This window comes from Hylobates moloch, unplaced genomic scaffold (genome assembly GCF_009828535.3).
Source record: "Hylobates moloch isolate HMO894 unplaced genomic scaffold, HMol_V3 SCAFFOLD_6, whole genome shotgun sequence".
Taxonomy (NCBI): Eukaryota; Metazoa; Chordata; class Mammalia; order Primates; family Hylobatidae; genus Hylobates; species Hylobates moloch.
In genome coordinates this window covers 113,320,334-113,332,566 of record NW_026652281.1, presented here as the reverse complement: position 1 = coordinate 113,332,566, position 12,233 = coordinate 113,320,334, and the positions used below count along the sequence as shown (strand labels likewise).

The window sequence follows — 12,233 nt, the reverse complement described above, 5'->3', positions numbered from 1 at the left end:
TATTTTTTTTTTGAGATGGAGTCTCACTCTGTTGCCCAAGCTGGAGTGCAGTGGCATGATCTTGGCTCACTGCAACCTCTGCCTCCCTGGTTCAAGCAATTCTCCCTGCCTCAGCCTCATGAGTAGCTGGGATTACAGGCGCATGCCACCATGCCCAGCTAATTTTTGCATTTTTAGCAGAGATGGGGTTTCGCCATGTTAGCCAGGCTGGTCTTGAACTCCTGACCTCAGGTTATCCGCCCACCTCAGCCTTCCAAAGTGCTGAGATTATGGGCGTGAGCCATTGCGCCTGGCTTGAAAGGGATATATTTTTATAACTTAGATAACTTACTTTATTGACTAGACTATGTCCATGAGAAATTCAGTGCTGCAGTTTAACCACTAGTAGGATAAGACCCAGGCTTCTCTGAGAAGGAGCAGCAGGAAGGCAACTGCCAATTAACTCTTCAGCCTGAAATTAGATCACGACTCAAACCACAGACTCGGTTGGCCCATGAGCCCGAGGGCTGAGGAGGGGCAGCGCTGGTCTGAATGAGCCAAACCCAGTGTTATCCTAGAGAGCCTTTCGGGTTCAGGTGAAGTCTTAGAATAACAGACCAGGAAGCATCTCTGTGGCAAGCTCTTCACGGTTAAAGGGATGGAAAGAACCATAATTGATGATAATGAGTAAATCCTCCAGCTCTTTGCATCCAGTTCACTTACTTTTTATTTGCAAGATGCTTTTCCTCAGCCTGTGTAGCAAAGCTAGGAACAGAATCAGGTCCCTACAAGTCTCTTCAAACTGGAAAATGCTGCCTCTGTCCTCTTGGTCCTCAGGTGTGAGCAGGTGAGAAGGCCACAGGAAGGGAGGACCAAGGAGCAGGGAAATCCCTTCCTCTCTTCCACACTGCTCATCTCTTAGAAGATTCAGAAGTCTCGGCTACCCGAGTATTTTTAAATCCTGTGATTTCGCAGGAACCCTAGACCAACTAGCTGGCAAAATCCAAAGTTCATCTCCTGCAGTCTTTCCTACACTTGGCTCTATTCTTGGTGTCTCTTAAGTGTTTATTCATGCCTCGCCTGCTTAACAAACTCAGTATCTGCATAATAAACGGAACTTGAGGGCCAAATCCTTCTCCAGTGTGACTCTGGCAGTACAGTGTCAGGCCTGTGGGAAGTGGTATCTCTGTAAAACCTCAGAGGCCCGGCTGTGTCTGCTTCTGCTTCTGGTAGGAATTTTCCAAGGTACAGTGGACTTGTCCTCCAAGCTTGGACCTGACTTCTGTGCCCAGCAGATCTCCTCATGAAGGGCACACTGCTCACTGTGACCTCCGAGGGAGGCAGCTCCACCCAGGCAGGCCTGCTAAGTCTTCCCCAGCCCTCCATCCTTGAAACAGAACTGAGGTCCAGGAAAGATGACATAACTGAGCAGGGCAGAGCCAGGCCAAGACCCCTGGAGCAGAGATGTGGATCCAGGATTTCCGCCACTCCCCACTCCACCCTTTCTCTCTGTCTCTCTCTCTGCTTGGCTCAGCTTCCTGCCATTGAGAAGTATCCCTGTTACATCCCGGGTTCAGGTGGACATTGCAACCTGCGGGGGAGGTGAAGCAGAGACTGGCCAGGTACCCGCACTGTGCAGGGCACCCCTCCAGAGTGAGGCGCCAGGCATGGGAGGGTCGCCATGGTTGCTGAGGCTCTTCAAGGGAGGGAGGGGTCCTGCTACACCACGCAGGCTGCCTCTGCATTAGGTCAGCCCTGTCTGATCCCTTCCTTGCTTGGCATTTCAGAAAATCATGAAACGGCTCATAAAAAGATACGTCCTGAAAGCCCAGGTGGACAGAGAAAATGACGAAGTCAATGAAGGTAAGTGACTGGGTTTCCACCCACGTGGTGATTTAAAACAACATAGGTTCTGTGGGTCTCACTGGGCTACGGCCACGGTGTTGTCAGGGCACTGTGCTCCTTTCCAGAGGCTCCAGGGAGGCTCGGTCTCCTTGCTCATTCAGCTGTCGGCAGAGTGCATTTCCATGGGGCTGCAGGCCTGTCCCCGTTTCCTTGCTGGCTGCAGCTGGGCTGCCCTGAGATCCAGCACTTGGTCTGTGCATACAGCCACACCACCTCAGAGCTGGCAGCAGGCATCAGGCACCCTCATGCTCCATTTGCCCTGCCTCATCTTCCATTGTCCCATCTCTGACCCCACTCTTCTGCCTTCCTTCTCCACTTTTTTTTTTTTTTTTTTTTTGAGATGGAGTCTCGCTCTGTCACCCAGGCTGGAGTGCAATGGCACAATCTTGGCCCACTGCAACCTCCACCTCCTAGGTTCAAGCGATTCTCCTGCCTCAGCCTCCTGAGTAGCTGGGATCACAGGTGCGTGCCACCATGCCCAGCTAATTGTTGTATTTTTTTTTAGTAGAGATGGGGTTTTACCATGTTGGTCAGGCTGGTCTCAAACTCCTGACCTCGTGATCTGCCCATTTCGGCCTCCCAAAGTGTTGGGATTACAGGCATGAGCCACTGCGCCTGGCCCCTCCTCCACTTTTAAGGACTCATATGATTGAATTGGTTCCACCAGCACAATCCAGAATAATTTCCTTCTGTTAAGGACAGCTGATCAGCAACCTGAATTCTATTTGCCACCTCAGTTCCCCTTTGAGGGGAAACATGACTACCCACAGGCAGAACACCAGGGATCAGGACAGGGACATCTTGGGAGTAGGGGACATTCCTCTGCCTCCCACAGCAATGGCGGCCTTGAGCCAACCTCATGCCTCTTGAGTGCAGGATGGTTCAGAATTCCAATGCTGTACTTCATTCCATGGTGCACGTCCACTGAGCAGATGCACACTGCATTTAGGGTCTGCTGCTGCTTGCTTCTAACTGGCCCTGTCCAGTCTCAGTGGGAGGTTCTCAGCATCTAACTGCCAGCCGTGTTTCTCAAAGTGTTCCCCACCTCAGAACTAGCTGTTAAAACTACAGATCCCAGACCCCACCCAGACCTAATGAATCAGCATCTCTGGAGTGGGGCCTGGGGATCTGCTTTTTCAAAACTGCACCAAGGGTCTCTGATGCATACTGAAGTTTATCAACTATATTATTTTTCACTGTTTGGGTTGTTTTCCAGTCTATTTTAAGCAGTTACTCCTAGATGAAAAGCAAATTACTTTATACCAGGTAATTAATGATACCTATGATAAATATTTGCCACCTAGAAACAGTCTCATCCATGAATGAAGTTTCTGTTCTCCTAGCTTGGGCCACAGGGACCTACAGAAAGAGCCTGGTCACTGGGTGACCCTCTGCTTCATCCTGGGGCACCCGGCATGCAGCTCGAAGCTCAGCCATGACTGAACTGCCCCTGAGCTGACATGGTTTAGGGGCTGACAACAGCCCACCTACCTACTTGTAGGTCTCAAACAAACAACGGACAAGTGTCATGCCAGCCAGCCTCAAGTAGTATGTAACTGATTCATGTGAACATCATTGATCATAGAAGGTGGGGGTACCCAGGTGTCATGCCACCTAAATTACACCATGAAACAGGGGCTCAGTGAAGCATCTGATAAAAACGGGGTGTATCCATTTGTCAAAATGGATCAAACTGTACCTTTAAGATCTCTGCCTTTTATGTACATAGACCATACCTGAAAAATAGACGAGTAATGTTTCCACAGACAGTGGACTCCCACATGAGCCAAGTGCAGTATCTACAGTATCAGGAAAGATCCTTTTGACACCTGTTTGTGGTTAATAAGAAGATTTCCACAGCCTAGACCCATTGGACTTCTAACCACAAGGTTCGCTGTGGAAATAAAAGTGAAAGTCCCTGCTAGGTTGTCCCTCGTTATGGAAGGAGGAGGCGGCAGGCAGTGTCGCAGCTCCTGTCAGCGAGGTGGTGCTGCTGCTTGTGTGGGCTGAGTGGACCCTGCTCAGGTGGCCGGCTCACTCCCAAGAGGCTGGTCAGCTCCATGGCCACCATGGCTGCATCTGCTGTGCCGAGCCATTCTCTCCAGGCTCCTGGGAGTTTCTCTTCCCTACAAATAACAATGACAGAACAAAACATAGCATCATCAAAATCAATGCTCCAGTTAATGGGGTTGTTGTCCAGAGTCTTGAAATCTGCCTTTAGTGACTCTGAAACAAACTTTCTAACAAGTATTTTATGAAACAGGTGCTAGACACAATTCACAGCCCTGATCTTGACTCCTCCCTCAAACCCCTAAGGGAAAGGTTTTCCTGGAATGGGAGGAAAAGGGCTTTCTACAGATCGATGTGTCCTTCAGTGGTGGGGGAGCTAGGTGGTTCTGGGTTCAAATAGAGCCCCCCTTGCCTCACCTTCAACCCTGGTGGGCTGGCCCAGGACCCGACATTCCACTGGAAGGATGCACATGCCCACGTGTGCATGGGACAAGCCCCCAGCTTCCACCTGCTCAGACTCAGCAAAATCTCTGTCCTTGTAGGCGAGCTGAAGGAAATCAAGCAAGACATCTCCAGCCTGCGCTACGAGCTTCTTGAGGAAAAATCTCAAGCTACTGGTGAGCTGGCAGACCTGATTCAACAACTCAGCGAGAAGTTTGGAAAGAACTTAAACAAAGACCACCTGAGGGTGAACAAGGGCAAAGACATTTAGCAGCCCACATCGGCATCTGTGACTTCTACCAGCATTCTAAGGCCAGGTTGGATGCCCTCGCCCCCATCCTTGGTGGGGAGGGGTCCCCGGCCCACTCCTCTAGGACACGAAGGGGATCTCCTGGCTCAGTCTCTTGCAGCATGACTGACATCTCCAGCCCGCTGGCCTGCCTAGACCCAGAACTGCTGTGAATCTAGGTGGTTGGGTAAGAAAAACTACCATGGGAGGAGGGGAGGAACAGCCCCCTGTCGAGTGTGAGACCTTTGGTCCAGCCACAGTGAAACCCATCCCTGTGGCCAGAGCAGGAAAAGGCCATCTTGGGTGCACACCTGTGCCCTCCCACTGCAGGTGGGACTGCAGCTCTGGCTGTGTCCTGGGAAGACAAACACCTCAACCCACAACCTCCTTCTCACTCCCTCCCCGCCACCCCCCAACACATCCAAACAGAACCGGGAGGTGACCTGTGATCTATTCTTAAGTGCCAGATGAGAACACAGCCTAATAGCAAAATAGTTCTATTTGTTTATATATTTAAAAAAAGTTTAAAAATCCTAAATTGAAAACTGTACTGTAGGTAGCACTGTTTAGAAAACAACAACAAAATCCAAATGATGTATTTTTACCTTTATTAAGATTATCTTGTATTTACTATTTTTACCTAAAATGGAAAGAAATAAAATTACCTCATAATAACTTCTGTGGATACGCTGCCGGGGCCACTCCACTCGCGGGCCCAGTCTGGAGGTGGCCTTGGGAACCTGTGGCCCAGGGATGCTCCGGGAGGAGAATGGGCCTGTGCGGTGGTGGTTGGGTGGGGACGAAGGCACCACCCTCCTTAGAGTCATGCAGCCAGGACCCCCAGAAGCTCCAGCCTCCACCTCCAAGCCCCTCCTCCTGTGCCCAGACCTAAGGTCAGAAAGGAGGTAAAGGAAATGCAGAAGAAGTGGAAAGTTTTCTCCCACCCCATTCTAGAACTTTCCTCCATGTGAAAGGAAGGGGAGGGGCAGGAATGAGGCCTCAAAGTGTCCCCCCACCAAGGAAGAGGCTAAGTGTGAGTAGAGAGAGCAGCCACCAGAGGGCGCTGAGTCCCAAACAATGCCTGTTCGGAGCAGGTGTGCGAAGATGCCATTCATCTTCCAGAAGCTTCCAGAAGAGCCCTCTGGTCCCAAGGAAATACTCCTAGGGCTGGCCAGAAGTATTCAGCACTTGCCGTGTACCAGGCACTGTGCTTGGGGCTTTGCACGCATCAGTCCACCGGATCCTCACAGCAACCCTGTGAGGAGGGTGATGGTTACAAATTCACATGCCTTGCAGACGTTCTAGAGGGGGGAAAATAAATATATAATAATTATATATATATATGCATGTGTGTATGTGTAAATGTATATATGTATGTATATGTAGAAAGAGGGAGCTTGTGTTTCAAAATATACAATACGTCTTTGTCTTCAGGGGCAAACATTTTTTTTACTTAACTCTGCTATAAGAAAATAGCCGATCAGATGAGGTGATAAATAGAAGTGAGGTTGGTGCCAGCATTGATGGGAGTGATGAGGGACGATGACAGACTGCACAGCCGTGCCCTGCCTAAAGCAGGCTGCGGACACTCAGCTCAGCCCATCGTTGCCATAAGGAATATAAGTCCTGTTTTGCCTCATCTTCCCAACTGCTGAAAAAAAGAAAAAGTCAACATTTACTGGGCTCCTGGCAGCCAAGATAAGCAGCAGCAGATGAGACATGGCTCCATACCTGGGCCTTCCCAACGCAGTCTGCACCACCACCTAGTATTCAAGCAAGACAGAAACAGGCATTTGACGGGTACTGGGCATACTGCACATGCAGGGGCACTTGACAGACATAAATTCTGGCCCAGGAGGAGGACCCGTAGAGGACCATGGATGGATTTCAAAGAGCCTGCAAGTCCTAAGGTGCCCTTCAGGCTGTGTGCTTGTCTTTGTGATGGGTGCATTGTTCTGGAGAGAACACCTGTAGCTTTTTGCAAGCACTCATCTACAAGCCCCCGCAAGTCCACAAATGAGGAATGACTTTACTCAGCAGCTATGTACTAAGCCCCTTGCCAAGTGCTAGGGACAGAGCCGCATGCATCCAGTGTGGCTCCCTTTTTAAACTCAGACTCTGAAAAGGGAGGCTTAAGTGCTTTGTAGGAAGAGCAATTGATTCATCCAGGGGACAAATTGCTAACACCCTGGAAGACTGCTTTTCAGATCCCTCATTTATCTTTATCAGAATGCTAATAAACACTTCTGAGATGCATTCTTCAATTTCTCTATCTGCCTCCAGCCAAAGGCAGTTGGCAACCCCATTTTCAAACCATGGGGCACCCTTTTCCTATCAAACCTAAGTCTCAGATCTACTCCTTATAGAGATAAAGGAAAACCAGTCTCACTGAGTAATTAAAAACTGGGAAAGAAAACTAGTACCATCCACTAGGGTTTTAATGCCATGTCTAGGAGGTAAAGGTAGTCCAGGAATGAATTAATGGCTGTCAGATGGCTATGGGGAAGGGCAGAAGAGGGCCCCTTTTTGGTGGAGAGCTGTTTGAGAGGCCTGGAACTGAGGGCTGGCAGAGATCAGCAGCCTGGAGCAGGGAAAAGAGCTCAGTCATCTTCCAGGCACTACCAGTCTCCCTCACTTGCCCCATCTCTTGGGCCTGTGCTGAATTAGCCAGGCAGGGGAAGCAGCGCTTGAAGAAGCCAAACAGGAGGGTGAGGAATGGAACCTGAGAGAGGCCCAAGGGCAGATGGGGAGAAAAAAGGACCCAGGTCCTCCCTGGAAAGTTCACTAACACTCCCCAAGATGTGCACGCTGCCAGAGGCACCCATCTGTCCCCTGCAGCTCTGCATACTTGCCATCATTCTGTCTACAGCTCTAACGTATACGTTCAGCATCTGTCTCCACTGCTCCAGGGAAGCTCCATGAGGAGGTCAGGTCTGTTCCATTCCCCACTGAGTACTGGCACAGGGCCAAAGAGTAGCCACTCTTGCTGAATTCCTCGTGAATTACTTCAGGGCCCTTCTGGTCTCCAGTTTTCTGAAACTCCTTCAGACAGCATCATCGGGCCCTGAGAAACTCGGTGAGTTTGCAGAAACATAAGCCATCCTCTGCTGTAGCTCAAGCCATTTCCCTTCTAGTTACAGCCTGGAAGGAGGCCCAGCTCCTTGCCCTAACATGGCACACTGATGCTGGAGTGGCAGCCCCTGTCCAGGCTTCCTGGGTAATCAGTGGTTGAGCAGTGAGTTCTCCAGTGACTTGTCACCTTCCAATGGCTACTAATAGGACTCAACAAATCATAGTGACACTTCCCATGCAGAAGTCCCCAATTAGTCCTCCGAGCTGTTCCTAAAGGACCATGCTCACACACTTGAGAAAGCGCAGTGGCCGCCTCTGCCCATCAAAGCCTATCTCCTTCCCTCCCAGCAAGGCCCAAAGACAGAACATTGGCCCACACAAGCCAGGCAGGGGGAGATTCCCCAGGGCAGGAAAGCTCTGACCAGACACCTTCATGGGGAGGCTGAGACACCCTGCCCTGCTCAGGAGCACGCAGCATCTGGTTACAAATAAGCGGCCTTGATCCCATCACTTCTCAAAGTGCCCATGACTGCGTCTGTAAAGTGCAGAGTCTGAGAGCCCCAGAGGCCGGCAGGCCAGAGGAGTTTCATTTGTGGAGGCAGGCAGGCACGCCTCCATGCTATTCTTATCCCAGCTCTTCTCTGCATCCCATGAAGGGTGGGAGTGCTAGAGGGAAGGAGCTCCATGAAAGACACATAGATGTCATCAACTTAATGATGATTAACACAGGAGTGAAGCCACTTCCAGCCGTGGTCTCCCAGACACAGCCAGCAGGAGCTTGGCTAACGCTACCTCATCCCGGTCCTGGGAGCCGGGCCCACATGGGCTGGATGGCATTGCAGAATGGCAGGTCCAGACACTCACTTTGGCCCAGTATTTCACCGTTGTTTCCCCAATGCCGTCAAGCAGCTAGGACAGCCCATGCCTTTTGCTTCAGGGAAGGAATGACACAGAAAGCAGGAAAAAATAAAGGTGTGCTTGTTTCCCAGACCTGAAGCTTTAAAAAAGGGAGAGGTCAGATGAGGGGAGAATCGAAGTTTGGAAGAAAGGATAGTTGAGGAGCATGGGTTCTTCCCTACCCAGATTAGAGCAGGAGAGGAACAAGGCAAAGTGGTGAGAGCAGAGAGGTCAAGGTGCTGGACAGAGAGAGTCAGACCCCAGAGGAAGGGGAGTGCTCCCATGCCGATAGAAGCCAGGGCCTGGCTGGGTCTGCCTTCTGCACTGCCTGGCCTCCTCTAGAATGAGCAGGGACCAGCCCAGTTGCCTCCTGTCAGCCTCTCCCCTGCAGTAGGAGGGAGAAAGAGGAAGGAAGAGGCTCTTCGGGGCTGAGGCAGGGGCAAAGTGTCCTCTCCTTACAGTAAGTTTTAAAAGTCCTGATTTCATGACCTCTGAGTATCTGAGTCAGAAATAACTGGGCAAAACACAGCCCGCTATGCCTTGACATGGATGTGGCATAGCTGTGCCACTGACCAAAGAGGCCTGAGTGTCCCGTGGAGGCTGACTTGCGGAGGCTGCTGCCAGGCACTGACCCCACATGCCTCAGGTCAGCAGCCCTCACTCCACCCAGCAGACGGCAGCATGCTGGGGAAAGAGAAGAAAAAAGAAGACAATTAAATATTCCAAAGAAAAAATTTAACAAGACACTTTTAGGTGTCTGAGGGCAGGTCCAGACACTGGTAGGATAGACAACATTTTTAACTTTGCCACTTCCACCCCCACCACCCCAGTGATGGTGAATATCCAGGGATAAGGCAGAGAGATGGCCGGCACAGAAGCCAGAGAAAAGGGGGTGGGCTATGGAGCATGTAGGCTTGGTGCTGGCTGTGACCCCGTCTTTGGCTGGTAACAGAGCTCACTGTACCCCAGACACCGTCTAGCACCTAACTCCAGGACAGCCAACCAGAGTGCCCACCTTCTCTAAAATCAACAGCAGACCCAAACAGAGCTGATCTTAGTCTTTCCTTGGTTTTATATATAAGTAGCCACTGGGAAAGAAAAGTCCTTCTTTGGCAGGGTTGATGAAAAGGAGAATGTGAATTTGGGACACCAAATTTGGGACACCCCTCTGCCACATGGAGAGGGACTGTCTGCAAATGAAGTCAAAGAGAGATGAGAAATAGAGACAAGGGAGAAGAGGAGATGGGGAAGGGGGATAGAAGAGAAAAGAGGGAAAGAGGGAAGCAGAAGGGGTGCCATTGACCTTAGGTGGGGCCCACCCCAAGGCCCTGCTTCCTGCAACTCTTCCTTAGGGCTGTTCCAGAAGCCTTTGTAGCTTCCCCGCAAAATGGATCCCATTTTTGTTTCAGCAAATTTGCTTTGGGTTTCTGTCATTTATATCCTCAGAGTCTTGATGAACACAGAAATGGTGCGATGACTTCTCCATCCTTCCCAACCCTGGGGCTGGTTTTGAGCTTCTGTGGTTGAAGGAGCGAGGGCCAGAAACTGGCAAGACTGTTTTTCTTGAGATGTGGTGTGGTTCTGTTTAATGAGTGAGGGCCAAAAGCTGGTTAAACTGTTTGGGAGAGAAGCTTCAAGGCCGTGGGGCAGAGCAGGCCTGCTTCGCGGCCCAGGGCATGCATACACCTCAGGACCAGGGAGAAGAGTCTTTCTGCTCTGCCCAGCTGCCAGCTTTGGGAAGACCTTGAGTTGGCACGTTGGGCATTTCTGTAGGGACAGTGATCCCAGTGAGACATCTCTCAACATCTATGGAGGCAGCAGGTAGCAGAAAGGTGAAGGGGGAGCAAAGCAGAGAGGGCGACAAGGCAGCCAGCATGGTGACCACCATTACCAACCTTGTTTGTGGGGTCATCCCTCGGAGACTCCAAAAATAACCAGTAGACACTGTGGGCAGGTCCAGCTTCTGGCTAGTGAGGATGCTGCTATACATAGGAAATATAGAGCCTTATTCTGTAGGTAGAGGATGGTGAAGTGGACTATTGAAGTTACATAAATACAACTTGATATTGGTCTTGGGGACTTCTGCTGCTTTCCATGAGCATAGATCATTGACAGCAGCCTGAGCCCCAGTGGCTGTACAACTGACTCAGGATTTCCAGACCACTGATGCTGGCAGGGATCAGTGACTGCCCCAGACCCGAGCAGGGTCAGTCACTGAGAGAGAGGAAGTGACTTTGGATCATCTCAGTGATAGAACAGAACACAGCCCCAGAGTATCACACTCAACTCCAATCAATCACAGAATGGGCACTCCAGCAAAATAGAGCCATTGGTGCCTTCCTAACCTGCAGAAATCTATTAGCTGCCCCCAGTGCCAGTTGAACCCTGGTGAAGGTGAAGATTCGATCTGAGAGCCGAGGCTGCCTTGTAGACTCATCATTACATAAAGATGCTTGCAGCATTATCACTGTCTGTCACCACCAGCGTGAACAGAATGTGTATTCTGTGCTTCAGCAAGAGCCATTGGGGTGCCTTCTCATGATATTTTTCCTTCAAAGAACACAGATGTTTTTGCTGTGTCCTGGGACTTCCGAGCCTAATGTCCCCAAGCCCCAGCTCAGAGGTGAGCTGTTTTCATTGTGCTGAGGCTGCAGGAAGAGGATGGTATGGATCAGTATTCTAGTCACTCTGGACAGATTTTCAATCTTTCTCCCAAAGGGTAAAAACAGCATTTTCCTGATTCTTAAAGACCTTCCAGTCTGTACTCCCCCTGCATACATATGACATGAAAGACTCAACCCGAGGTGAAACACAAGGGATACTTTCTGAAACAGGGATCTAAGGGTGTGAGAAAAGAACACAGATATATGAGGAAATCAAGGGAACTGTCACTTCCCACACAACCCGTGTGCACCCACCCACGGGGTCACAGCTCAGACACCCAGGTAACTCTAAAGAGACGAAAAATGTGCCCTAAGCCCACCCACGGGGTGTTTCTGGTCATCCTTGGTGGTCCACCACATAGGCAAAGACAAGGAGGGGGATTTGGAGGTAAGAATGGAACTTGGGCAGAAGTGCCTAGGCACACAGACACAAGGAAATAAGAGGAGTGAGGTAGAGGGCCCCATACTTGCTCCCACATGGGTCCACTTTGTGGCAAACACTTAGAGGCAACCCAAAGAGATGTGAAGGAGATGTCGGTGTCTTCATCATCAGGGATGTGCAGGGCCTCCCACAGGCCTCACAGAGGCCACCATCAGAAACCCATATGCAAGAGGCAGCATCTGCAGGAAGCTACTCCCAAGGGAAAATCAGAGAAACTGCCCTCCTGCCAGGCCTCGGAGTCTCCTCTTCCCGAGCTGAGGTCACCCAGGGACATAGACCACCACTGACACAGAGCAGAGGAGTCTGGGTCTGTGTAACCTCCCCCAAGTCACAGCACAGGCTGCCAAACACAGGAAATGGCAGGGCCAGTAGCACTGGGTCCCAGTGGAGATACATAGTACTGGGCAGATGTTCCATTTCCCAAATAGACACAAATGCCTGGTATGGCTGCTGTTCTGTCCTGTAAATTGTTTGGGTGACTTCCCAAGAAAGAAAGGAAAATATGGTTGTGGTGAACTATACCATCCATGGCCCC

At 50.6% G+C, this 12,233-nt stretch overlaps 1 protein-coding gene across 4 annotated transcripts in view; it reads left to right on the top strand.

Annotated features, from left to right (window-relative positions):
• Window positions 1–5,299, top strand: part of TRPC7 (transient receptor potential cation channel subfamily C member 7) — a 152,716-nt gene extending 147,417 nt beyond the window's left edge. For all 4 annotated transcript variants that reach the window (XM_032155975.1, XM_032155974.1, XM_032155973.1 and 1 more), the window contains 2 exons: window positions 1,767–1,842; window positions 4,437–5,299. In XM_032155975.1, coding sequence (XP_032011866.1) covers window positions 1,767–1,842; window positions 4,437–4,606 — 246 coding nt within the window. In that variant the 3' untranslated portion in view covers window positions 4,607–5,299. The remainder of the gene's footprint in view (window positions 1–1,766; window positions 1,843–4,436) is intronic.
• The last annotated feature ends 6,934 nt before the right edge of the window (window positions 5,300–12,233 follow it).